The sequence below is a fragment of the Mesoplodon bidens genome (genome assembly GCF_964165515.1).
Source record: "Mesoplodon bidens genome assembly, contig: HAP1_SCAFFOLD_349, whole genome shotgun sequence".
Lineage (NCBI taxonomy): Eukaryota > Metazoa > Chordata > Mammalia > Artiodactyla > Ziphiidae > Mesoplodon > Mesoplodon bidens.
In genome coordinates, this window is record NW_027672382.1 from 234246 (window position 1) to 262189 (window position 27944).

Sequence of the window (27944 nt, forward strand, 5' to 3'; positions counted from 1 at the left end):
ACACAGCCAAAAATAAATAAATAAAATTTAAAAACATGTATAGGGTTTACTTTGAAATGCATTAAAATATAAAATGTATAGATGGGTAGATATGTGATAAAGCAAATAGAACAAAATGTTGATTGTAGAATCTGGGTGATTGTTCTATAGAAGTTCACCATCCACTTCTTTCAACTTTTCTGTGTGTTTGACATTTTCATAATAAAATGCCAGCAAAAGATACGTACAGAGTCTTGACCGTACAGCCAAGCTATAATCTTGATATTTTGTCTTTGGAAATCATTTTTTTTTCAACCTAAATATATGAAGGAATGCGGTGACTTAAAAAGAAAGTATCTTCTAATGCCCATTTCCTTGATGACTGACTCTTCCACACTTTAAGAAGCTCTGTAGAAGTTGGAGTTTCTTGAGTCAAAGTTCAGAAGCCCAAGATTAATAACAGTCACAATCACAGTAGGACAAATGGGTGTTTAGTGTAGCATTCACCATTCTAGATGCTTCACATTTAATCCTCACAAAACTCTTTGGGATACAGAGTATCATTAGCCCCATTTTACAGATGAGGAAACAGAGGCATAGAGAGAGAATAAGTAACTCACTCAGAGTCACAGAGCTAGTAAGTGGTGGGTTAGTAACACTGAGTATTTGATTCTGTCAGATAACTAACCCCAAACTAAGCTTAATGGGAGGTGGAGAGCGGTTATCAGTGGAATTCAGATTTGTTTGGGTTTTTTTTTTTTTGCTATTGCTTGTTTGTGCTCTGAGTTACATAAAGGATGTCCTCTTGTGATCAGAAGCAAGCTCATCTATGCCGGCTATCACTGTTAAAAGGACAGTCTTAAAAATGTGCAGAATTATCATTGTGATCATTGTTAAATCCAGCTATCCACTCCTACCTCTGCTGACTTCTCCTGTGGACATTATGGTGTATTCCATTCATTCTAAATATGACATTGAATAATTAGAGGACTGTATTTTTCTAACAAAATTGTTTTCTGAAAACCTTTTATAGGGAAAGCAGAGAATATGAAAGCCTATCTAAAGAGTGCAGAAGGCTATTTTGTCCTGAATAAAAGCACTACGATTGGAAGGCATGAAAATTCAGACCTTGTTTTAGAGGTAAGACCTCTTCCTAGCCAGTCCCCGATCCTCCCTACCCCTCACACCACCAAAAGTCCTTACTGTTCTGTGGACTCCAGTCTCTTGTAAAGCACAGCCTCTGGCTAACAGTCCCAGCCTTCCTAGGTGTGCCACCAAGAACCAATCCCGGCATGTGCTGGGTCTCCCTGGCACATGTGGTAAGAATGAGCACAGTGCAAAGTGCGATGGGCCCTGTGTCCTTTGCTGACTGTGTGTGCAGTGTCCCACCCTGATGGCGCGGTTTGGAAGGTGGGCGTAGAGCTGATGCTTGACCTTCACCTGCTCCGCGTCTGGCAGCCACGGCCACCTGAAGGGCCCAGCTTGAGCAATGGCCTCTCGCCCTTTCCAGAGCTTCTGTAGACTATGGGCCCCTCAGAGCCCTCGCCCGCCCCCGTACCTCCAAGTAGTAAATCAGGGTAAGCCCTGCGCATGGCCTCAGCGCTCTCTCACTTCATTTCATTCCATTCTCTGAATTAGCTGTGGCTTGGTCCACAGTCCCAGCTCATTGACAGCCAAGGAAGTTGGAAGAAATTGTAAGTAAGGAATTATAAAAACAGTGGCTTTGAGCCTTTTAACATTTTGAAAGGGATTAAAATATTGAAGCAGAAAGAGAAATGCAATGGAATCCCTTTAGGACTGTGAAAGGCAGACCACTCTCAGACTTCACTCAACAGATTTTTTTTAACTTTATTTTGAAATAATTATAGATGCACAAATAGTAGAGGGAATGGCACAAAGCATGTGTGGAGTCCTGTGCCATTTTACCACGTGTGGATTTGGGTGTGGCCCTCAGGATATAGGAGTATTCCATTATCAGAGATGTCCCTTGTGATGCTCCTTTTATAGTCACAATTCCTCCTCCCACCATCGTCCCCACGCTCCGAAAACCACTAATCTGTTCTCCGTCTCTATAATTTTCATCATGTATGTATGACCTTTGTGATTGATTTTTTTTTTTAGTCAGTGTAGTGCCCTTGACATCCATTTAGGTTATTAGCTTGTTCTTTTATTGCTGAGTAATAGTCCACGGTATGGACGTATCACCTGTGTTTAACCATTCACTTTTTTTTTTTTTTGCTGTACGCGGGCCTCTCACTGCTGTGGTCTCTCCCGTTGCGGAGCACAGGCTCCGGACACACAGGCTCCGCGGCCATGGCTCGCGGGCCCAGCCGCTGCGCGGCATGTGGGATCTTCCGGGATAGGGGCACGAACCCGTGTCCCCTGCATCGGCAGGCGGACTCTCAACCACTGCGCCACCAGGGAAGCCCCTAACCATTCACTTTTTGAAGGACATTTTGTTTCCATTTGGGGCTATTACAAATAAATGTACTATAAACATTTGTGTACAGGTTTTTGTGTGAGCATAAGTTTTTATTTCTCTGTGATAAATGCTCAGGAGTATGATTGCATGGATTAACATATGTGTTTATATATATTCGGTTTGTAAAGAAACTGCCAGTCTTATCCAGCGTTGCTGTACCATTTTTCATTTCCACCAGCAATGTATGAGACACATCCTCACCAGCAATTAGCATAAACACTGTTTTTCATTTTAGCTGTTTTAGTAAGTGTGTAGTGGTATCTCATCATAGTCTTAACTTGCATTTTCCAAATCGATAGTGATGTTAAATGTCTTTTCATGTATGTGTTTGCCTTCTGCATATCCTCTTCAGTGAAATATCTCTTCATATCTTTTAAGTGTCTCTAATCGAATTGTTTAGTTTTTTACCATTGAGTTTTGAGAATTCTTTATGTATTTTAGATATGAGTCCCTTGTCAGATAGATGGTTTGCAAATATTTTCTCCCATCCGTAGCTTGTCTTCTCATTCTCTTAGCAGAGTATTTCACAGAGCAAAAGCTTTAACTCTTGATGAAGTCCAGGTAGTTATTTTTTCTTTTATAGATCATGCTTTTAGTGTCATGTCTAAGAACAGGCCACAACGTCCCTGACCCTGAGGATTTTCTCTTATGTTTTCTTCTAAGTGTTTTATAGTTTTATTTTTAAATCTTTGAACCATTTTGGGTTCACTGTCGTTTATGATGTGAGATTTAGGTCAAAGTTCATTTTTCTTGCATGTGGATATTTAGTTGTTCCAGAACCATTTGTTGAAAAGACTATCCTTTCTCCATTGAATTGCTTTTGCAAGTTTGTCAAAAATAATCTGGCCATACTTTCTATGGGGGCTACTTCTTAGTTCCCTATTATGTTTCATGGATCTATTTGTCATAATGGATCTACCATTATGAGATAGCCTTGATTACTGTCGCTATGTAAGTCTTAAATCAGGTAGTGTGATTCCTCCCACTTTTCTTTAAAGAAATTTTTTAACCTATTCTAGTTGCTTTGCCTTTCCATTTACATTTTAGTGTAAGCCTGTCTGTATACACAAAATATCATGCTGTAATTTTGATTGGAATTGTGTTTTATCCTATATATCAATGTGAGAATAATTGATATACTCCTACATTGTCTTCCAATTCATGAACATGGTATATTTCTCCATTTATTCAGTGTCTCTCATGAGTGTTTTGTAGTTTTCAGCATACGAGTCCTGAACATGTTTTGTTAGATTTACACTTAAGTATGTCTCTCTTTTTTTTTTGAGTGATTGTAAATGGTATTATATTTTTAATTTTGGTGTCCACATGTTCATTGACAGTATATAGAAATACAGTTGATTTTTGTATGCTTCTTGGGATCTTGCAACCTTAACTGCACTTTCTTATATAAGGGCTTTTGTAGATTTCTTGGGATTTTATACATAAACAATCATGTCATCTGCAAATAAGAACAATTTTATTTCTTCTTTCAGAAAAGGAGATCTGAATGCTTTTAATCTTCTTTTCCTTGCTTTATTTCCCTGGTTAAGACTTCCAGGACTCTGCTGAACAAGAGCAGTGTATAAATCCTTATATTCGCTTGTTCCTGACCTTAGGGGAAAGCAGTTACTCTTTCACCGTTAAGTAGGAGGTTAGCTGTAGGGTTTTTATACATGTTCTTACCAAGTGAGAAATTTCCCCCTTTATTCCTAGTTTTCTGAGAATGTTTATTGTAAACGCAACAGATTTAAAGATAACTCCATGAACCTCCCCGTGAGATTCTCCTCCATGATATGGTCTCCCTTCAAGGACACAGAACATCTGTTCAGTGTGCAAAGTGGGAGGAAAAAGAAGAAGAAGAAGAACTGTAGTTTCTTCTTTATCCTAACAAGGCATAGATTTGGGGTCGTTTTATTTCCTGTCTGGCTAAAGTAGAGACAGAGATCTCTGTTTTGAACCGGACTATGATATTAGAAAACTGTAGTAATTTTTAAAAGCACAGGCTTTGGAGATAGACAGAGCTGGGTTTGAATCTCATTAGGCTACTTTGTGGCTGAGTGACTTCAACCAAATTACTTAATCACTCTGAGCTCCTTTTCCCTGTCTGTAAACCTCTTACCTCACAGGGTTATTCTGAGGATTAAGTGAGAAGTGCATATAAAGAGCCTGGCATGTGGTGCTCAGTGAATGTCACAATGATCATTATTATGGTCTCCTAAAACAGAGACTGAGAAGAATCCTCAGAGGTGCACAGGGTTGAGATGAGGATCCACTGACATTAATAAGCCATTTGGAAAAGGGAACTAATGAGGACAGTTATTAACTAGACAGAAATTGAGTTGCATTCATTGTATATAAATAATTGACTGCTTACTGCTCCTCGGACTTAGCTAAAGAAATACGTCACTAGGCTTCCCTGGTGGCGAAGTGGTTGAGAGTCCGCCTGCCGATACAAGGGACACGGGTTCGTGCCTCGGTCTGGGAATATCCCACATGCCGCGGAGCAGCTGGGCCCATGAGCCATGGCCGCTGAGCCAGCGTGTCCGGAGCCTGAGCTCCGCAGCGGGAGAGGCCACAACAGTGAGAGGCCCATGTACCGCAAAAAAAAAAAAAAAAAAAAAAAAAATTTCAGGGATTTATATTACTAAAAATCATCCTTGCAATTACCAGAGGTTACATCTAGCAAATAAAAAAGATTGTTTTATTTGCCTGGATCAATCCTAAAGAATAGGCAGTCATGCTTCTAAAGATTTCTACTCATCAGCAAGGTTGACATATTGTTTTGACTATTGGTATCGTAGTATTTCAACATCATTTACTCTTTCCGATAATGGAAGGTAGTTACATGCTTCTTGTTTTTAAAAATTGTGAGAAAGGAAAATATAAGGAAGAAAATAAAAGTCACTTGTAATCATTTGGCTCAGGGAAAAATCAATATTGATATTTGCCGGGTTTTACCCTCCAGACTTTTTTCTATATCCTGTAAGGAGTTTGGTTCCCTAAGGCAGTAGGAAGCCTGTTTATAGCCAGGCTAGTGAGAACTGTTTATAGTCAACAGTGATAACTGTTGCTATCACTCATTCATTGCACAGTATTTACCCAGAGCCTCAGCACCAAGCCAAGTCTAGGGGTACAGTGATGGCAGAACTGGACATGGTCCCTGCCATCAGGAAGCTGCCAGGAGAGAGAGAAATAAGTCAAATGATCCCACAAAGGTGTGACTAATTCCATTCCAACATTGGGGCTGTAAAGGAAAGGAATATGGTAGACAAGGAGGACTTAACTAGACAAAAGGAGAAGGGAATGGCATGTGCAAAGGCCCTGGGGTGGAAGAGCATATTGTGAACCCAAGGGACTGAGAGAAAACCAGGGCGTCCAGAAGTCAGAGTGGGAAGGAGGAGGGCTAAGGGACAAGTTGGCCTCCTTCATGTCACCATAAGGGTTTTGATCTTTATCTGAAAAGCAGTAGGAAGAAGGCTTGAAGGATTGTAAACAAGGGGGAGACCTGCCAGTGAACATCCTGGCTGCTGTGTGCAGACGAGCCATCAGGAGCTCTATTCACAATCTCCCCTCTCCCAGTTTACACGGCTCAAAAGCCTCAGCCTTGCTCATTTCACAGCTAAACCTTGCAAGTTATAATTTATATGATTTGATGTGCCTTGTAAACTGTATTTTTTAGAGTTGGATATGGCTGTTATTTAAACTCTGCTGAGAAAGGGACTCAGTTCTTCCAGAATGAAGAAACACCAAAGCCAGTGGTTGTTGGATTTTCTGCATGTTTAAGAGTGGTTGTTCAACATGAACTCCTAGGCATTCTGACCCAGTGGGTTTGGGGTAAGGCCCAGGAATCTTCACATTTGTATGCTCCCCAGGTTCAGGTGGGGGGAATGGAGTCCCTGGAGTTGGTTCCAGGACCACACTTTGAGAACCCCACCATCAGTGCTCCCTCCCTCTCCCTTCTTGATCAGCAGAGCTCCTGCTTGTGTGTGTGTGTGTGTGTGTGTGTGTGTGTGTGTGTGTGTATTCTTTCAATAAACTTTGTTTTGAGGAAAAGAGAAGCGAAGGGTAAACAATGAAGGGCTGACTGACCCTACCCCCTCCCCAGGGACTCCCCCAGTCCCACCCTGGGGAAGTCCCAGGATCCCTAGAAGACTGAGCTCTAGGACAGCCCAAGTCAGTGCAGGGCTGCAGCTAGGAAGGTGGAGATGGAAGAGAAAAAGAAAGAACAGACATGACAGGGGGATGAAATGCTGGTGTCCACACCTCACCCTCGGTGGTCAGTGTCCTGCCAGGCATCTCCTTTCTCATGGGTTTAGCCATCTCTCCAGCCTGTGTCAGCCCTTCTCGCGTGGGATCTGAGGGTCATGAAGCCAGACTGATCTCATACACATACCCCAGATCCCATCCAGCCGGATGACTCTCGTCCCTTTTCCTGGCCCCTGTCAGTTCTGGGCTGCCTCTCAGGAAAGAACCAAAGCCTACACCATAATCTTGTTTATTATTATTAAACAAGGCTGCTGGGATTCTCCTATTATTTGCATAATTTCACGGACATGCAGGTATGTCTGCTCTGTCAAAGGACACACACAGCTGTAGCTCTGATGGGCATGGCCAAATTGTCCACCAGAGGTTTCTGGATGTGGTGTCCTGCCAGCAGTGGACGCCCGTCTCCCACTCCCTCCCCAGCCTAGGGTGCTGACCCCCCATTGGATCTTCACTGATCTACGGGGTGAAGTATGGTACCTGTGTCATTTTAATTCACATTTCTGTTATTCTAAGCGAACACCTGCATTTTGAGACATAAGGTGACAGGTGGACTCTCTGTGGGGAAATCCACGGAATGAAACAGGCCTGGGAGGGTGCACTTGCTGGCTCCCCATCTGCATCGCGCTTGTCCTCCTGCCTGGGTCGTGCTCCCATCCTCCCCCCTCACCCCCACCTCACCCCTGGCTTCTCCCCAAGTGCTCCTTGCTCTGGTGGTTCACCTGTTAGCTCTCACCAGTCCTCAGGGAATGTTTTGTCCCCTGTTTGGGAACTGGCAGCTGATTTCATTGGTCAGTACCCAGCACAGCAATTGATGGGACTAGTTTCTCACCAGCAGATGGAGGGCTTCCAAGAGGAAAAAGTTCAGAGGAAAGGGCTAGATCGTGATCTCATTTTTCTTTTTTTTTTTTATTGTGGTAAGATATGCATAACATAAAATTTACCATCTTAACCACTTTTATTAAGTGTGCAGTTCAGTGGCATTAAATATATTCACACTGTTGTGCAGCCATCACCCCCATCCATCTCCAGAACTCTTTGAATCTTGCAGAACTGAAACTGCACCCATGAAACAACAACTCCCCTTGTCCCCCCATCCCAGCCCCCAGCAACCACCGTTCTGCTTTCTGTCTCTATGACCTTGGCTACTCTGGGTATCTCATATAAGTAGAATCATAACAGTATTTGTCTTTTCATGACTGGCTTCTTTCACTGAGTATAATATCCTTTCACTGAGTATAATGTCCATGTTCATCCATGCTGTAGCATGTGTCCGAATTTCCTTCCTTTTTTAAGGCTGAATAATATTCCATTGTGTGGATTCACCACATTTTGTTTATTCATTCATCTACTGATGGACACTTGGGTTGTTTCCACCTTTTGGCTGTTGCAAACAATGCTATGAACATGGGTGTATAAATACCTCTTCAAGGCCCTGCTTTCAGTTCTTTGGGATATATACCCAAAAGTAGACTTGCTGGATCATATGATAATTTTATTTTTAATTGTTTCAGGAACTGCCATGCTGTTTTCCATAGTGGCTGCACCAAGTTACATTCTCACAACAGGGCACAAGGGTTCCACTTTCCCTGCGTCCTCACCAACACTTGTTATTTCCCTTTTTTTTTTATAGTAGCCATTCTGATGGATGTGAGATGAAAGAAAGATCATAATCTTTTGAATAGCATACATAATGCAAACAGCTACAGCATACATTTATGGACTACTTACTGCATCTCACATGGCTTTATACATCATCTATGTATGTTCTGTATATATATTTATAGAATTATATCCACAAAACAAATCCTGTGCGGGTGAGAACTACTATTATCATTATTATCCTCATTTGATGACATGGACATGGGACTCAGAAAGGTTAAGGAACTGGCCCAAATCACACAGCTAGTCGGGGGAGGTGGGGCTGAGTTTCAGACTGAGCTGACTCAAGCTTCTAAAAACAGAAGCTTCACTTTTTGAGTGTAAATTTAGCTTTGGGAACATCTAATATCTAAATTGGAAATTCTCAGTTAACTGAGATAACAAGATAATTGACTAAGCTAGGGAAATTCCACCCTGTGGAATCGAGAATGGGGGTTGTCAGTGAAATGTGAGATCAATCTTCTAGTGATCCTCATTCATGCAACAGACTGAGGTGGTGCCATCTAGGGGGGGATTTGGGTAAAGAGGAAACGTTGACCTGGTGCTTTCCCAGGAAGAGGAGCATTGGGGCTGTTAAGTGGGGGCCCAGCAAGAAACACCACTTATCTCTCCAATCCAGCCAGAGTAAGTTCTCTGCTTATAAGGACTGGTGGAGTTCAATTAGTCCCACCTGGATAACCCAGGATAGCCTCCCACTTTTTAAAAAATTTTTTAAAACTTTTTGGCTGGGTTTGGTCTTTGTTGCTGAGCACAGGCTTTCTCTAGTTGCAGCGAGCGAGGGTTACTCTTTGTTGCGGTGCACGGGCTTCTCATTGCAGTAGCTTCTCTTGTTGTGGAGCACGGGCTCTAGGCACGCGGATTCAGTAGTTGTGGCACGTGGGCTCAGTAGTTGTGGCTCGTGGGCTCTGGAGCGCAGGCTCGGTAGTTGTGGCACACGGGCTTCATTGCTCTATGGCATGTGGGATCTTCCCGGACCAGGGCTCGAACCCGTGTCCCCTGCATTGGCAGGCGGATTCTTAACCACTGCAACACCAGGGAAGTCCTTAGTCTCCCTCTTTTAAGAGCACTGATTAGTAACCTTGACATCGGCACAGTCCCTTTGGCCACGTCATGGAGCATATTCCCAGGTTCTGGGGATCAGGGCATGGGCATCTTTGGGAGACCATTCTGCCCACCACATTAATACTACCACCTGACTGGACCGTTGCTTTGGGACTGGTCTGAGAGCTTTCTGGAAGTATCAGTAGGATCAATGCCACAGGCCATGGAGAAAGATGGCTGGATGAGCTGGCAGGTGATAATCCCGTTACCAAGAGGGCAGGAAGCAGGACTGGTTGAGTGAGCACCTCAACATCCGGAAGCAGCCAGGCCTGGAAATGAACCAGGGGTTGGAAATACACACCTGCGAATCCAGGGGGTGGTACAGTGGCCCCAGCCCATGGACAGAGTGTGGAAGAAACGGACATCTGTGGGGAGAGGAGCCCGGCGTGGAGACCTGGAAGCAGTCAGAGAGGTGAGGGAGCCAGAGAGCTGCTGCCAGGCTGAGGGTATTCATCACAGAGACAGCTTGCTTTGTGCCAGGTACTGTTCTGGGCACTCTCGAGTGTATTAACTCATTTCATCCTTAGGAGGTTAATGTTGTTTGCCCCACTTTACAGATGAGGGCGTTGAGGCACAGATAGGCTGAGTATCCTGCCTGAGGTCACAGAGGGAGGCTGGGGCACTGGGCACCACGCTCGGGCAGTCTGATTTCAGGACCAGCCTCTCCTGAGGCCTTGCCGGTCCACAGGGCTCTCCCGGGGAGACCGGGGAGGAAGGATCCAGCTGACGGGGAAGCAGAGAAGCTTCTTCTTTCCTTCCAATCCCAGACCCGTCGTCTCACCAGCGCCTGGCCGTTTCCTCATATCCTTATTCTTTTGAAAACCCCATTTTTTTTTTTACTATTTCTGCACTACATCCCTTTCTGGAGGCAGTGGGGGGATGGGGCTGGGGGATGGGATAGCCTAGAACCAAAAGGTTAAAAGAAATAGATAAAACACACACACACACACACACACACACACAAGTTAATTTCAAAAATGTTATCCCACTCCTTAGAACATGTCACCAAGCAGTACCTTTTGTCAATCCTACGAAGCCCAGCTTATCAAACTCATTTTTGCTGCTCAGGGAGCAACCAAAGAGAAACAAAGAACCGTGCCCCAGGCTGCACAGCTGGAAGGTAGCAGAGGTGGGACTTGAACTCAAGGCTTTCTAACTCGAGAGCCCATCCTCTTGCTCATAATAGAGAACATTTCCCATTTGCCCTATGTTCTCTTCTAAGTGCTTTAGTATGTATTATATCATTTATATGTCACCAGTAGCTTATAAGACTGTCCTTTTGTTACCTTACAGATGAGGAAGCTGAGGTATCACTTGCCCAAGGTCACCCTTCTAGGAAGTAGGAGAGCTGGACTCGAGCCCAGTCTAATAACCACCACGTTGCCCTGCTCCCCCAACCCCTGAACCATCAGGCCACGTGCCTCTCTCTGACAACTGTATCTCATGTCACAGGGAGGCCGAGAGCCCGAGGAGGCCCCCGAGGGCAATGGCAGTGGGTTGAGGACCCAGCGGGAGAGGACCCTCTTGAAGCCATTTGACAATAAAGGAAAGGAAGGGGGAAGGGGCGGCGTTTCCAGGCCGAGGGGGTGGTGAGCACGTTCACAGGTTAGACGGAAGTTACACTGTCAAGGTGAGGATGCAGAAGAGGAGATGGTTGAGGAGAGGGACCAGACCAGGGTGGGATGAAGGCAGGACCACCCGGAGGCCCTTGGCAGCTAAGAGAAGCCTTGAAGGTCCCATCTAGGAGCTTCTCCAAGCCTGGGAAGTCCAGGTCCTGGCAGGGAGCTGAAGGCACATTCACAGGGGTGTGGAGTGATGGAGGGGAGTTTCCTGAAGGGACTCCATAGGGAGTGGGCAGGGCTCAGAGAAACCACAAAGGATAGTGCAGGGCCCAGAGCTAGTATGAGTGAGGACTGTTCCCACCCCCAGAGCTGAGGGGTGAGGGGCAGGGGCATTTCCTGGGACCCGGAGACCCTGAGGGCTGGGTAGAGTCCTCTGAGGGAAGCTGTGTGGCCCCAGAGAATGGAAGCCAGGGGAGTAAGTACCCCAAGCTCTCTCCCTGCTCTGATCTCTAACCCCCCCATTGGCCAAACCCAACCAGAAACCAGACACAAGGAGCCCATCAGCCCATGGATGTAGCCGCACAGGTGGGCCTGCTGGGCAGAGGGCGCCGTGTAAAGGGATGGAGGAGGGTTGGGAGAAGCAGACGGAGGATGCAGGCAGGTGCAGGAGGTGAAGACCTTGGAGGCTGTTGTCAAAGTAGAATGAAAAGCCTGAGAGCAGGGACCTGCTGGCTGGGGGGCCCAAAGGGCACTGGGCCAGCCTCAGGACAGAAGTGTGAGGGTGGCAGGAGGGTTTGGGGGCCGGGATGGACTTGAAGGAGCTGGTGAGCTTGAGCAGGGCCCAGGCTGGGTGAGCATAGGGCATTACCCATAGGGAGCAAACAGGGAGCAAAGGCTACGTGACTCAAGGAGAGGACGAGACAGAGGATAAGGAAGGCCGGGAGTGGGAGGTTATGGTCTGAGATGGGGCTTCCCAGTGCCAGGTGATGCAAGGTTGAAACCTAGCTCCAAAGGACGGTTCCAGGTACACGTCGAACCTCAGCGACAATGTCAGTGAACCTCAGGGCAATGTCATAACTAAGTCAGCTTCCTGAGGAGGCTTCCTTAAAGCACAGGGGTCATCAGAGCAGATGGTCATTGTTAATAGAAGTTGAAACGTCTCAATATTTTATGGACTCACTATATACTTTTTAAAGACATTTTCAATGCAGGAGCCTTAAAAAATGCACTTGTTTTGTATATTAGGTCCTGCCTGTCTCCTCTCTCATTATTAAATCACTCTCTACTCTGAAAATCACAGGGTACAAATCAAGGGTACAAGTTTTGGAATTAGACTTGGGTTCAAACCCTGACATTGCCCTGGGCCAGCATCCTGATGTTGAGTGAGTCCCTTCATCTTAGCCATTTTTTAAATCGTGGTAAAATACCTATAAAGTTTACCGTCTTAACCACTTTTAAGTGTACAGATCAGTAGTTGTAAGTTATTCACATTGTTGTGCAACCAGCCTCAGAATTTTTCATCTTGCAAAACTGAAACTGTACCCATTAAACAACAATTCCCCGTTTCCCCTTCCCCAGCTCCTGGCAACCCCCGTTCTATTTTGTTTCTATGAGCTTGACTACTTTATGTACCTCACATAGTGGAATCATACAAAATTTGCTTTTTTGTGACACTTATTTCACATCATGTCCTCACGGTTCATCCATGTTGTAGCATGTGTCAGAATTTCCTTCCTCCTACACTGAATAATATTCCACTGTATGGATGGACCACATTTTGCTTATCCAATCATCAGTCAGTGGGCACTTGGGTGGCTTCCACCTTTTGGCAATTGTGAATAATGCTACTATAAACACGAGTGTACAAATATCTCTTTAAGTTCCTGCTTTCAATTCTTTGGGGTATATACCCAGAAGTGGACTTGCTGGATCATATGATAATTTTATTCTAAATTGTTTGAGAAGCTGCTCTACTGTTTTCCATATCAGCTGCACCATTTTACATTCTCAGCGGTACATAAGTGTTCCCCTACTCTACATCCTTGCCAACACTTGTTATTTTCTGTTGCTGTTTGTTTGTTTTTGATAGTAGCCATCCTAATGGGTATGAGGTGGTATCTCACTGTGGTTTTGATTTGAATTTCCCTAATGACTAGTAATGTTGAGCATCTTTTTATATGCTTGTTGGACATTTATATATCTTCTTTGGAGAAATGTCTATTCCAGTTCTTTGCCCATATTTGATCAGGTTATTTGGGGGTTCTTTTTTGTTGTTGTTGTTGAGTTATAGTTCTCTATATATTCTTCATATTGACCCTTTTTCAGATTTGTGATTTGCAACTATTTTCTCCCATTCTCTAGATGGCCTTTCACCCTGTTTATTGTGTCCTTTGATTCACAGAAGTTTTAATTTTTGATATAGTTGAATTTATCTATTTTTACTTTTGCTGCCTATGCTTTTGGTATCATATCCCAAAATGCGTTGCCAAATCCAATGTCATAAAGCTTTCCTCCTGTGCTTTCCTCTAAAAGTTTTATAGTTTTAGACTCTGTTTAAGTCTTTGATCCACTTTGAGTTAATTTTTATACATGGTGTAAGGTAAGAGTTCAACTTAATTCTTTTGCAGTCTTTCCCAGCATCATTTGTTGAAAATACTGTTCTCTCCCCATTGAATAATCTTGGCACCCTTGTCAAAAGTCATTTGACCATATATGCAAACTTTTATTTCTGTGCTCTCTATTCTATTCTATTGACCTATGTGCTGACCTTATGTCAGTATCACACTGTTTTGATTGCTGTACCTTTGTATGCAGTAAGTTTTGAAATCAGGAAGTGTGAGACCTCCAACTTTGCTTTTCTTTCTCAAGAGTATTTTGGCTATTTGGGGTCCACTGAGATTCCATATGAATTTTAGGATGGATTTTTCTATTTCTGCAAAAATTGCTGTTGGGATTTTGAATCTGTAGATCCTGCTGTGTAGTAATGACATCTTAACAATATTAAGTCTTCCAACCCACGAATACAGGGTGTCTTTCCATTTATTTGTGTCTTTAATTTCTTTCAGAAGCACTTTGTAGTTTTCAGTGTACACATCTTTTACCACCTTGGTTAAATTTATCCCAAAATATGTTATTCTTTTTGATGCTATTGTAAATGAAATTATTTTCTTAACTTCCTTTTCAGATTGTTCATTGTGAGCATATAGAAACACAACTGATGTTTGTGTGTTGATTTTGTGTCCTACGATTTTGCTAGTGAATGGTATTTTTTAGTTCTAAGAGGGTTGTGGTTTTTCATGGACTCTTTAGGATTTTGTACATGTAAGATCATGTTGCCTGTGAACAGAGATAATTTGACTCCTTCCTTTCGAATTTGGATGTCTTTATTTCTTTTTCTTGTATAATTGCTCTGGCTAGGACTTCCAGTACTTTGTTGAATAGAAGTGGCAAAAGCAGGTATCCTTATCTTATTCTTGAAATTAGAGGAAAAGCTTTCAGTCTTTCACCTTTGAGTATGCTGCTACCTGTGGGCCTTTCATGTTTGACCTTTATTATGTTGAGGTAATTTCCCTCTATTCCCTGTTTGTTGAGTGCTTTTATCATGAAAGAGCGTTGCATTTTGTCAAATGCTTTTTGTACGTCCATCGAGATGATCATTGTTTTCCTTCTTTCTGTTAATGTGATGTATTACGTGGATTAATTTTCATATGTTGAACCATCAGGTCTGCATTCCAAGAACAAATCCCACTTGGTCATAGTGTATGATCCTTTTACTGTGCTGTTGCATTCGGTTTCCTCCTGTTTGGTTGAGGACTGTGGTGTCGGTGTTCACAAGAGATACTGGTCTGTGGTTGTCCTGTCGTGTCCTTGTCTGGGTTTGGGATCAAGGTAATGCTGTCCTCTCACTTCAGCCTTTGAGTCTCAGCTTCTTCCTCTCTAAGGTGGAGATAACACTAAAGTCCCTGTTTAGGGCCGTCATGCAGATTAAATGGTAAAAATGCACACAAAATGCTTCAGCAGGGCCCAGTTCACAGGAAGCCCTCAAAATATGTTAGAGGAGGATAAGGATAATAATAAAAATAATAATGAATAAATAACAGTTCATCTCATAGTGGGACAGCTCAGTAGGCTGGGGCTTATAGACTCAGTCTGTATTAGCAGCAGGGCGTCTGTCCAGGAGCAGCATTTAGCAATTTTCCAGGTAAAGGGAGCGAGTGATATTATAGGGCCGAACTAGGAAGCTGTCTCCTGGCCTAACATGTGGTAGAGGCTCACCCAACTTTGTGGAGTCATTGAAAACTTCCTGCTTGCTTTGATGTCTTAATAATGGCCTGACAGTTTTTGAGGAACTGAACGCAGTGAAGCCTGGCAAGAGACAAACAAAATGTCACAGACAGAATTTCTCTCATTCATGGGTTATCAAGGGTTCAAAGGACACAAAGATCAATGGCAATGGTGATGAAGATGATGTGGGTGACATTTTCCAAAGAGCTAATGTGTTTTCATTTTTTTTAATACTTTATTTTTTTGAACAGTTTTAGGTTTACAGGAATTTTAGCAGAGAATACAGAGAGTTCCCATATATCCACCCCTCCAATACACACAGTTTCCCCTATTATTAACCTCATGCATTAGTGCAGTACATTCGTTACAACTGATGAACCAATATTGATATGCTATTATTAACTAAGTCCATAGTTTACATTAGGGTTCACTCTTTGCGTTGTACGTCCTTTCGTTTTGACAAATGTATAGTGACAAGTATCCACCATTACAGTATCATAAAAAATATTTTCACTGCCCTGAAATCCCCTGTGCCCCTCGTCTTCATCCTGAGCCCCAGAGCCCCTGTGCCCCTGGCAAGCACTGATCTTTTACTCTCCTTATAGTTTTACTTTTTCCAGAATTTCATACAGTTGGAATCATACGGTATGTAACCTTTTCAGACTAGGTTCTTTCACTAAGCAATATGCATTTAAGATTCCTCCATGTCTTTTTTGTTATTTGATAACTCGTTTATTTTTATCACTAGTATTTCATTGTATGGATGTACCACAATTTGTCTATCCATTTACCTTTTAAAGGACATCTTGGTTGCTTCCAGTTTTGGGCAGTTATGAATAAAGATGCTGTAAGCATGTATCCAAAATAAATGAGTCTTCATGGATATAGAGAACAGACTGTGGTTGCCAAGGGGGAGGGGGTTGAGGGAGAGATGGAGTGGGGGGTTGAGGTTAGCAGATGTGAGCTGTTACCTCCAGGATGGAGAAACAACAAGGTCCTACTGTAGAGCACAGGGAACTATATTCAATATCCTGTGATAAACCATAATGGAAAAGAATATTTTAAAAAGAATGTATATATATGTATAACTGAATCACTTTGCTGTACAGCAGAAATTAATACAACATTGTAAATCGACGACATTTCAATAAAATAAATAAATAAACAATATAAATGAGTCTTAAAAATCAACAATAAGAAACCAAACAACCCAACTTAAAAATGGGCAAAAGAGCTCAACAGACACCTCACCAAAGAAAATCTACAGATGTCAAATAAGCATATGAAAAGATGTTAAACATCATATATCATTAAGGAATTTCAAATAAACATGAAATATCTCTTCATTTATTTAGACTACTTTGATTTCTTTCATCAACATTTTGTAGTTTTCTTCATATACCTCTTCATATACCTAAGTATTTTGTTAGATTTATTCCTAAGTACTTCATTTTTTTTTTGGTGCTAATGTAAATGGTGTTGTGTTTTTAATTTCATATTCCACTTGTTCATTGTTGGTATATAGGAAAGCAATTGACTTTTGTATATTAATCATGTATTCTGCCACCTGGGTACAATTGCTCATTAGTTCCAGGAGGGCTTTTTGTCGGTTCTTTGGGATTTTCTGCATAGACAATCATGCCATCTGCAAAATGGGCAAAAGATCTGAACAAACACCTCACCAAAGAAGATTTCTTTTTCCTTCCCAATCTATCTTTTATTCTCTTTTCTTGCCTTGTTGCATTAGCTAGGACATACAGTACAATGTTGAAAATGAGTGGTGAAAGGGGACATCTTCACCTTATTCCTGATCTTAATTGGAAAGTTTCTAGGTTCTCACCATTAAATATGACGTTAGCTTTAGGGTTTTTATAGATGTACTTTATCAGGTTGAGGAAGTTCCCCTCCATCCCTAATTTGCCAAGAGTTGTTGTGGTGGTTTGGTGGTTTGTTAGTTTATCATGGATGGTGTTTAATTTTGTCAAATGCTCTTTTTGCATCTACTGTTATGATAATGCGATTTCTCTTCTCTGCGCTGTTGATGTGATGGATTACATTAATTGATTTCCAAATGTTGAACCAGCCTTGCATACCTGGAATAAATCCCACTTGACTGTGGTGTAGAAGTCTTTTTATACATCACTGGATTCAATTTGCTAATATTTTGTTGAGGATTTTGCATCTATGTTCATGGGAGGTATTGGTCTGCAATTTTCCTGTTTTGCAATATCTTTATCTGGTTTTGCTATTAGAATAAGCTTGGCCTCACAGAATGAGCTGGGAAGTGTTCTCTCTTCTTCTATTTTCTGGAAGAGATTATTTAGAACTGATATCATTCTTTCCTTAATGTTTGATAGAATTGACCAGTGAACCCATCCAGGCCTGGTGCTTTCCATTTTGGAAGGTTATTCATTATTGATTCAAATTCTTTACTAGATATGAGTCTATTCAGAGTATTTATTTCTCCTTGTGTGAGTTTCAGTAGATTGTGTCTTTCAAGGAAATGGTCCACTTCATTAACTTATAAAATCTGTGGGCATAGAATTATTCATAATATTCCTTTATTATCCCTTCAGTGTCCATGAGATCAGTAGTGATGCCATCGCTTTCATTTCTGATTTGAGTAATTTGTATCTTCTCTCTTTTTTTCTTGGTTATCCTGCTAGAGGTTTGTCAATTTTATTGATCTTTACAAAAAAAAAAAAAAAACCAAACAGCTCTTTATTTTGCTGACTTTTCTCTATTGTTTTCCTGCTTTTTATTTCATTCATTGCTTCTTTTCTTGTGCTTGTGGTAGGCTTATATTGCTCTTCTTTCTCTAGTTTCATAAGGTGGAAGCTTAGATCTTTTCAAATGTATGCCTTCAATGCCATAAACTTCCCTCCAAGCACTGCTTTCACTGCATCTTGCAAATTTTCATAGGTTGTATTTTCATTTTCATTTAGCTCAAGATAAATTTTTATTTCCCATGAGACTCCCTCCTTGACCCATCTGTTATTTAGAGGTGTGTTGTTTAATCTCCAAATATTTGGGGATTTTCCAGCTGTCTTTCTGGTATTGGTTTCTAGCCTAATTCCATTGTGTTCTGAAAACGTACTTTGCATAATTTCTATCCTTTTACATTTGTTGAGGTATATTTTGTGGCCTGGAATGTGGTCTGCTTCATGAATGTTCCATGGGAGCTTGAGAAGGATGTGTGTTTTGTTGCTGTGGGATGAAGCTGTGTGGTTGCCAGTTAGATCCAGATGATGGTAGTGCTGTTCAGTTGAACTTCATTCTTCCTAATTTTCTGCCTGGTGGGTCTGCCCGTCACTGACAGAGGGCTGTTGAGGTCTCCAGCTACCATGATGGATTCATCTGCTTCTCCTTGCAGTTCTATCAGTTTTTGCCTTCCATACTTTGATGCTCTATTGTTGGGTACATACAATGAAGGACTGTTATGTCTGCTTGGAGAATCGACCCCTTTATCACTATGTATCGCCTCTCTTTATCCCTGATAACTTTCCTTCCTCTGAAGTTGGCTCTGCCTGAAATTAATAGAGCTACTCCTGCTTTCTTCTTGTGTTTCAGTATTTTAAGTGCCAAAGTGTTTGGTAGGAATTTGAAAAGTGGGTAAAGGCACAGTCATTTGAATCAGGCAAACCTGGGAACAAGCCAAGCGAGTCAAAGTGGCTGGCTGTGGGCACACTTAATCGTTCTATGCCTCAGTTTCCTCATCTAAGAAATGAGTAACTATCGGACCTACTGTACAGCACAGGGAACTATATTCAATATCTTGCAGTAACCTGTGATGGAAAAGAATCTGAAAAAGAATAGATATTATATATATGTATAACTGAATCACTTTGCTGTACACCTGAAACTAACACAACATTGTAAATCAACTAGACTTCAATAAAAAATAAATTTTTTTGAAATGAGGAAGTATCCCTTTGAATTATTGTGAAGATGAAACGGGATAATGCAGTAAAGCACAAATTTCCTGGCAGTTGTGTAATTACACATAATGTGTCATTAATATATTCTACTAATATATGCAGTTATATTATTATCTATTCATATACTATAAGCTATTATTAATATAAGCTATAGGTTATAATTATATTGTGGGACATTAGTATAGATTTCTAAGTCCAAGTACTCTCTATGAAAGTTGGGTGAGGCACTCTGAGAAGAGTGACTTAGAAAATAGTTGCAAAGTCTCAGGCTGGAGTGGATGGCTCATAGGCAGTGTCCTGAGAAGACAGAGGACTTCGCACGTGCCCTGCAGACCATAGTCCAGGGCGCCGGGGCCAGGGGGGGATGTGATATTTCCTCCTTGGTGCTGAGTTTTGCTCATTCTTCTTATTAAAGTGGTTACACAGGAGGTTTCTGACGCCACTGACAAATCACTGTCTGGGGTCTCTCTCTTTTGAGGGAAATGTGGTCACACCAGGGCCCCTATTGAAAAATAGATCATCTTTGGTTAGATAAATTCTGATTAGCTTTTAAGAAGCAACAGTAATAATTAAGCACATGGGAAAAACCTTCATTGTACACCAAGGCTTTTAAAAGGTAGTTATAAAACTATGTTTTGTGGTGTGAGCTCAATTGTGTTTAAACTTTTTAAAAAGATTGTAAGCATAGAGAAAAGACTGGAAGGATGTGAACCACCGTGTTCTCGGTGCCTGCCTCTGGGGGATGGGAGTCTAAGTGATTTTATGTCTTCTTTGTGTTTTTCTCTAGTTCTCATTTTCTGCATTATTACAAAAAACATGTTATTTTAAAAATGAATAGAACAAACAACAATTATTACAAAACCTCCCCTTAACTTTAACACTTGCAGTAAATGGACAGTTGTCACTTGCCAACTGACCTTTCTGGTTTGTGTTGGGCCATTTCTGCTGTCTTGCCACTCGGGACAACCAAAAGGATACTGGCATGGGATCAGAGAACTATCAAGTGGCCATTCCTGGCCAATTCCCCCCGAGTTCCCTCTTGCCTCTGTGTTGCCTGACGCCCTACCCCAAAACTGGGCATCTATTCTGGGTCTGCTGTCAGGGTCTGGTGACCCTCCACTCACTAGCTGTGTGGCCTTAGGCAAGTCACTTAACCTCTCTGACCCTCAGCATCCTCCTCTTAAAATGAGGATTGCAGTGACTGTCCAGCCAGATGAAGTGGTTAGCACATTGGGGCCCCCAGTGTCAGTGGCACTAGTTATTCCTTGTTATTCCTGTTATTGCTGGCTCTGACTGTCCCCCTTCTGCATTTCAGTCTGCAGACGTCGACAACCATCACGCACTCATTGAATATAATGAGGCCGAAAGCAGCTTTGTTCTCCACGACTTCAATTCCTGCAACGGCACGTTCGTCAATGAGTGCCACATTCAGAACGTGGCTGTGAAGCTCCTACCCGGAGACATCCTGAGGTTTGGGTCCAGAGGGCTGACCTACGAACTGGTCATCGAAAACCCAGCCTCGGTGAGTCCAGGCCCCTGCGGGGGTGGGGTGGGGTGGGGTGCAGAGGTGCCGTGTTGTGTCACCTTCTGTGCAGCCTAGGGCTCGGGTACGGCCACAGGTGGAGTTCGTCTGGAGCGCGTCACTCTTCCTTTCGCGATTCTGCGAAGTTCAGCCCCATCGCGTGGGTGCCCGGGGAGAGCGAGTCCTCGCGCCCTCTCCTGGGCATTTCTTGGAATTACATGCAAGGGTTGCCTAGCGACCAGCCCGGAGCGAGAGCGTTTTCCTGAAAAGTGAAGCTTGGCGAGGGGAGGTGGAAAGCAAGTGTGTGCTTTTGAAGATGCAGAGATGGATGCTTCCTTTTTAGGCAGATCAGTGCTCTGCAACTTCCTAGCTTTGTGACCTCGGCCAGGCTTCTCTGTATGCGTGGGTCTGGGTCTTCTCAGCGGTGCAGGGCGTTGAGAGAGTATCTATGTATAAAAAGTCAAAGTCTCTGGCCAGAGTAGACGCTCAAGGCCTGCCAGCTGTTATCACACCGGATCAGAAATGTTCCCGGGATCAGGACCTAAAGTATGGCCCCAGGTTAAGCGGAACGTAACCCAAAATTCGCCCAGCAAAGCTCAGTGACAAGAAGTATCTAGTTCAGTAGGGAGGCAGGATGGGGGCTGGTTAGCAACACAGTCCTGGGTCAGAACGCCAGCTCTGCCACTGGCCTACTCGGTGCGCTCTTGCACAAACCATTGGACCCCTCGGAACCTCGGTTTCCTCATCTACAAAATGGGGCCAACGACAGCAATGACCTTGCAGGCTTATCTCGAGGGCTAAATGAGATGGTTATCATTGTAAAGCTCCCAGAATAATGCCCATTCGTGGTGAGCACACTATTAATACCTGTCGTGTGTGTCCCAGAGAGACGGCGTGTTAACCTCACTCCCCAGCACCAAGAACCCTGCATGGACTGAGACCTCCGAGACTTAAAGTCCTTTCTGGGACGAGGCTGGGTATAAATAAATAAAGTTTAGAGAATCTAGACAGAATCCTGGGGTGTGGGTCCACTAGGCAGCCTTAAATACTCACTCAGAGAAGATGAGCACCGTCCCTCAGGCTGCAGGGCCCGTGACACTGCATCCACCACGTTTGGCTTTGAAAACCTGGGACAGTTTTCTCCTGCTGCTTCTCAGCCCCCTTTTCCTCCTTGGACCAACATTAAAGTGTGCTCACTTGTGGGATGCACTGGGATCCACTGGCCGCCCTGAGGAGGGGCTCCTGACATAGAAGGTGTTGACCTGATCAGGGGTTCTCAACATGGGTTCTAAGGATCCCCCTCGTCCGAAGCACGTGGGGAGCAGACCAACAGTGCAGATCTGGGCTTCACCCCAGGCCTGAGGACTCATACTTAGGATTCCCAGATGAAATACAGGACACCCAGTTAAATCTGAATTTCAGATAAGCAACAAATAATTTTTATGTACAGGTGTGGCTCAACTATTGCAAGGAACCATTTATGCTAAAAAATTATTTGGTGTTTATCTGAAATTCAGATTTAACGGACACCCTATAGTTTATTATATATTGATTTATTCACTTCTTTATTTATGCGAAATCTGGCAACCATACACATCCTCCCTGGGAGTAGGGCCTGGGAATATGCATTCTCACAAGCTCCCTGATGATTCTGATGCACCGCCAATAGGAGGGAAACCGAAATTTAGAATCATTTGTATGGAACACTTACAGAATTTTTTAGGGATCAAAGAAAAGGGGATTTCACACTCCCAAGCCTGAAAATCCAAGTTCATGAAGTTTGATTCAATGTGCCCCAACATGTCTGATTCCAAGAATTTTTCAGGAATGTTCAGTCAAATTACAGGTTCCCAGGCCCCCTCCCTGGGAAATTCTGACGTTGTGGCTTGCCCGTGGGGAGAAGAAGAGGGGGAGCAGCAAACAATATCTGCATTTTTTTCTTCTTTTTTCCTACAAAGATATTTATTGAACTATTATTGATAGGGGCATAAAATTTGAAACCTAAATTTCCATCCAAAGGGGGCATTGTTTTATAAATTATATTGTTTAATATATTCTAAGGAGTTTAATATGTTATAAGGAGTTCGTTATATATGGAATACTCTTCTGCCTTTTTAAAACACAGCTTTATTAAGATATAATTGACATGCAATAAACAGCACATGTTTAAAGTCTGTAAGTGGATGGGCTTTGACATATGGGTACACCTGTGAAACCATAGCCACAATCAAGACAGTGAACAGCTCCTTCATCCTCCAAAGTTTCCTCCCCATCACAGCATGTGTTTGTTTGCTTGCTTGCTCTTAACAGCTTCACTGAAGTACAATTTACATAACAGAAACTTCACCCATTTGAAGTGTCCAATTCAATCAATTTGAATATATTGATGGAGTTGTGCAGCCATCACCACAACCTGCTCTCAGAACATTTTCCTCCATTTCTATCACCCCAAACCTCGGAGAAACCTTGGAGGTATTTCATTTTGGGGTTTGTTTTTAACTTTTAATTTTCAAAATTATGGTAAAATACACATAAAATTTACCATCTTAACCATGTTTCAGTGTACAGTTCACAGTGGCATTAAATCTATTCACACTGTTGTGCAGCCATCACCCCCATCCATCTTCAGAACTTTGTTCATCTTCCCAAACTGAAACTCTATGCCCATCACATCAAACCCCCTGCTTCCTTCCTCCCCTCCCACCATGCTTTCTGTGTCTGTGAATTGGACTATTCTAGGTTCCTCATATAAATGGTATCTTACATTGTTTGTCCTTTTGTGACCATCTTATTTCACTTAGTATGATATCCTCATGGTTCATTCCAGTTGAATATTTCATTGTATGGATTCACCACATTTTGTTTACCTGTTCATCCATCCATGGCCACTTGGGTTGCTTCCACCTTTTGGCCATTTTGAGTAAGTTTGTTATGCACACGGGTGTACATCTATGGAATGGGGACTTTATTTTACAAGGTGCTTCTTATATAATTGTGGGAAAAAGTGATGACGACCTCTAACCTTGAGTAGATAAGACGGAAGAAGATGCTTTGTAAGAAGAGAAACCAGGAGAGCAGCAGGAGGAATCACTGACGTGAACAGCACTGTGCTAAGCAATTCACCTGCTCTCCCTTATTTCACGCTCATAGCAACCTATGAGATGGGTTCTTCCATGATCCCCATTTTACAGAAAAGGAATCTGAAACTCAGAGAGGTTAAGTAATTTCCCCAGGGCCACACAGCTAGTCAGTGCAAATTAAACACTATCCCCACTTGCGGAAAAAGGAGGGGAGAAAACCATTTAGTCTGATGCTAGCTGGAGCAGTAGCCTTGACTGGTTTTCACACCGAGGAAAGCATACTCTCACGGTCACTCGAATATACACGGATTTTTTCAATTCTTATTCCTACACGCACTTGCACCTTGCTTCATTCCTCAGTTGACTGCAGGCAGCTGCACAAGTGTTCCCCTGGCCTGTGCCCAGGGCACTTTGCAGGACTCTCCACAGCCCCATCTTCTCAAAAGTGCTCTCTGCCGGGGCGTCGCCAGCTTGAGAAGCTTCCATCCATGACGCTCATATTCATGGAGGGGTCCTTTGCAGCGTCTGTGTGAGGGCGGCCTGTGGACTGACTGACACCTTCCTACAAATTCCACTTCCTGATGACCCCAAGCTGCTGGCTATTTAAAAGAAGAGAAAGGAAGAGGGGAAAAGGGAGAGGTATTGAAGAGCATCTCTCATCAAATATTTTGAAGCCCAGTTTTTCTAAAAAATTCGTGGCCGTCTTGCTTCCGGCCTATTCTTGTTTCCAATTGATTTTGGGGTCCGTGGTGAGGGCGCTGTGTTTCCTCCTTGGATGGAGTTTCCACGGAGGACTGCCCTGATATCATACAGATTCAGTATGATGAGAACTGTTCTTCTCCCGACAAAGAGTTCCCAAATGAAAGCATTTATTTCAGGCTTTGTGGTGACCCTAACCAGTAGAGGAGGGTGTGACGGCATTTTATTGGGGGAGGCGGGGGAGGTGCGGGCGGTTAGGAATCCAGATGTGTTTGCAGATGTCTCAGTGGTTAGAGCACGTGCCCTGAGGTCAGGCTGACTCCAGCGCCGTCCCAGCCCTGCTCTTGACCGGCTTTTATACTGGACGTGCACAAATCATCTACCTCTCAGGGCCTCGGTCCCCACTCCTGTAACAATAGTTCCTACCACCTTGAGTGACTGTGGAATTAAGTGGGCAAAGTGCGTAAATTGCTTAGTCCAGCGTCTGGCACCTAATAAGCACATGATAACCCTCAGCTTTAGAGTCAAGCAAACCAGCATGGAGCAGCCAAGATGCCTCCTTTGTAAGTGTCCTTATGGACAGGGAAACCTCCCAAGACCTGCCCCCGCTAGCAGATAAATACATTTGCAGATAAATTACCCATAGAATAACATACAAGATGGAAAAATATAAAGAAAAACTCTTGTTTGACAAAGTGCATTGGCAGCCAGGTTGTGCCCAGGACCATCCTTTTTTTTTTTTTTGTGGTCGCGGGCCTCTCACTGTTGTGGCCTCTCCCGTTGCAGAGCACAGGCTCCGGACGTGCAGGCTCAGCGGCCATGGCTCACAGGCCCAGCCGCTCCGCGGCATGTGGGATCTTCCCGGACCGGGGCCCAAACCCGTGTCCCCTGCATCGGCAGGTGGACTCTCAACCACTGCACTACCAGGGAAGCCCCCAGGACCATACTGTGTAAATTATAGCTCTCTCATCAAAGTATTACCTAGGGCTGCCATGTTGCACAACTCCAGGGTCACCATTCACAACGTAGTCCATGTGGATGGCGCCCACTGAAGTTGTGCAGGACATAACCCGCAGGGCCATCTGCAATGCCCTGAAGCAACCGTTGATTAATCCCATAGAGTCTTGGCACCAGGCGTGGGAAATTGAAGTCCCAGAGTCAGGTGTGCTGCCGTGTTGTGTGTTTTGTTGGTTGTTGCCTTTACTCGTGCTTTCTGAGCTCTGGGAAAGGAGGTGTGGAAACAAGTTGTGCTAGTCACAGTGGCGCCGTTCTTACAAGGCAGCTGAGTAAGGAAACCCACGTCACCCATATGTATCAATCATGTCTCTCTCTGTTCTGAAATACGGCAAAACAGATGGAAATGGCCACAATGAAAAAGGAAGCCAGGGGCCACAAATGACGTGCCAAGTTGTTCCATGAGGGGTTGACAGCTCCTTGTCGGCAGCCCCCATCCCCATGACAGCCTGTGTCTGGCCTTCCCTGTAGCCTGCTCTGCCCTGTTCCCAGTCCAGCCAGGCTCTCCCACTTGGCTCCTGGATACTGTCTTCTGTCCCTGCAATGTCATGACGTTCTGTCTTGTGAGAAGCGCGCCCTCTGTCGGCCAATATTCCTTGCTGCTTTAATGGGGAAGCTCTGCAGAACACAATCCAGAAAGCAAGGGCTTTGGAGTTGGATGGACCCAAGTTGAAATGCCAGCTTCAACTGAATTTACCTTTCTGAGCTTCAATTTCCAATTTCTGCCAAGGAGCTACTCATTAATCCCAGGTCCCCTTTCCCCCTTCAGTTGTTTTTATAGAGGTCCCTGGGACCACCCCTATCATGGCATAAACTGAGGCTCAGAGAGTTTCAGCGACTTCCCCAAGGTTAGGCATCAGTCCTATAGATCCAGAGCCAGGATTAAAAGCCAGCTCTCCTGAGTCTTTTGGAGGCTTTTCCTACTAGCACGAAGCATCATGGGGCCGTGAGAGCCCAGGCAGGTCCTTCACTGCCCAGCGGTTAAGGAAGGTCTTGCAATTCGCAGTCCAACCTGTAATTTCACACGCTGACAGGGGATGATTCATTATGTGGGTAAAAACGAAAGCCACTGATAATAGAAGAAAATGCATTTTCAGTTACCTGGCTTCCTTGCTTGTTTGGCTCCACTAACTTATTTTTAGGCTGCACTAACGCCGGATCTTACTTCCTCAACCGGGGATCAAACCTGCACCACCTGCATTGGAAGCGTGGAGTCTTAACCACTGGACGGCCAGGGAAGTCCTTGGCTCCACTAACTGTTTTTTCTTTAATTATGTTATTTATTTTGTTTATTTATTTTTGGCTGCGTTGGGTCTTCGTTGATGCACGCGGGCTTTCTCTAGTTGCGGCGAGCGGGGGCTACCCTTCGTTGCAGTGCGCGGGTTTCTCATTGCGGTCGCTTCTCTTGTTGCGGAGCATGGGCTCTAGGTGCGTGGGCTTCAGTAGTTGTGTCACGCGGGCTCAGTAGTTGTGGCTCGCGGGCTCTAGAGCACAGGCTCAGTAGTTGTGGCCCATGGGCTTAGTTGCTCCGCGGCATGTGGGATCTTCCTGGACCAGGGCTCGAATCCCTGTCCCCTGCATTGGCAGGCGGATTCTTAACCACTGCACCCCCAGGGAAGTCCACCCACTAACTCTCTACCAGGGATATTGCTGCCGTTCCTGGACAAATTCAGTTGCGCCCTTTCTTCTCCTTTTTTGACGATGGTGATCACACCTGGTGGCTAATGTTTTATGCTCATTTATTATGGACCAGGACGTGTTCACAGCATTTCAGGTGCACTATCTCACCCACTTCTCACAGACTAAGAAATGGCTGTTGGTATCCCTGTGTCTTACAGACAAGGCACAGAAATGACACACTCGTCAGGGTCCCAGAGACGGAGCAGAGCCGGGAGCCGGACCAGAGTCTGTGTGACGCCGGATCCCAAGGTCTTAACCTGAGGTCGGCACGTTATGGCCCAGGGCCAAGTGCGGTCCATCGCCTGTTTCTGTAAAGTTTCCTGGGAACACAGCCATCCCATTCATTTCAGTATTGCCTGTGTTGTCGGCTACAATGGCAGAGTAAGCTGGGCAGATCCTATGGCCCACAGGGCTGGAAATGCTTACTGTCTGGCTCTACAGAAAACGTTGACCAGCCTCTGCCTGTAACACTATGCAGTCCTGCCTCTTTCATTTGACTTGGTTTCTAAAAGAAGAACTTAAAATAGAGGGGGGAGCTGGGGAGAAAGAACTCACTCAGATTGAGCCTTACTGTGTGCCAGGAAATGTGCTGGTTAATTGCTTAAGTTTACTGAGGAATAAGAAAAAACAGACAAGCTGGAAAACTAAATTTTGAACAGGCTTTTCAATACCTCTTTA

The 27944-nt window shown here is 43.8% G+C and overlaps 1 protein-coding gene across 1 annotated transcript in view; it reads left to right on the plus strand.

Annotated features, from left to right (window-relative positions):
* Positions 1 to 206: 206 nt before the first annotated feature.
* The window catches only part of LOC308610289 (forkhead-associated domain-containing protein 1-like), a gene marked incomplete at its 3' end in the record, with an annotated part of 101926 nt that continues 74188 nt past the window's right edge, over positions 207 to 27944 (plus strand). The window contains exons 1-2 of the mRNA XM_081259480.1: positions 207 to 1119; positions 20587 to 20793. Coding sequence (XP_081115606.1) covers positions 1027 to 1119; positions 20587 to 20793 — 300 coding nt within the window. The 5' untranslated portion in view covers positions 207 to 1026. The remainder of the gene's footprint in view (positions 1120 to 20586; positions 20794 to 27944) is intronic.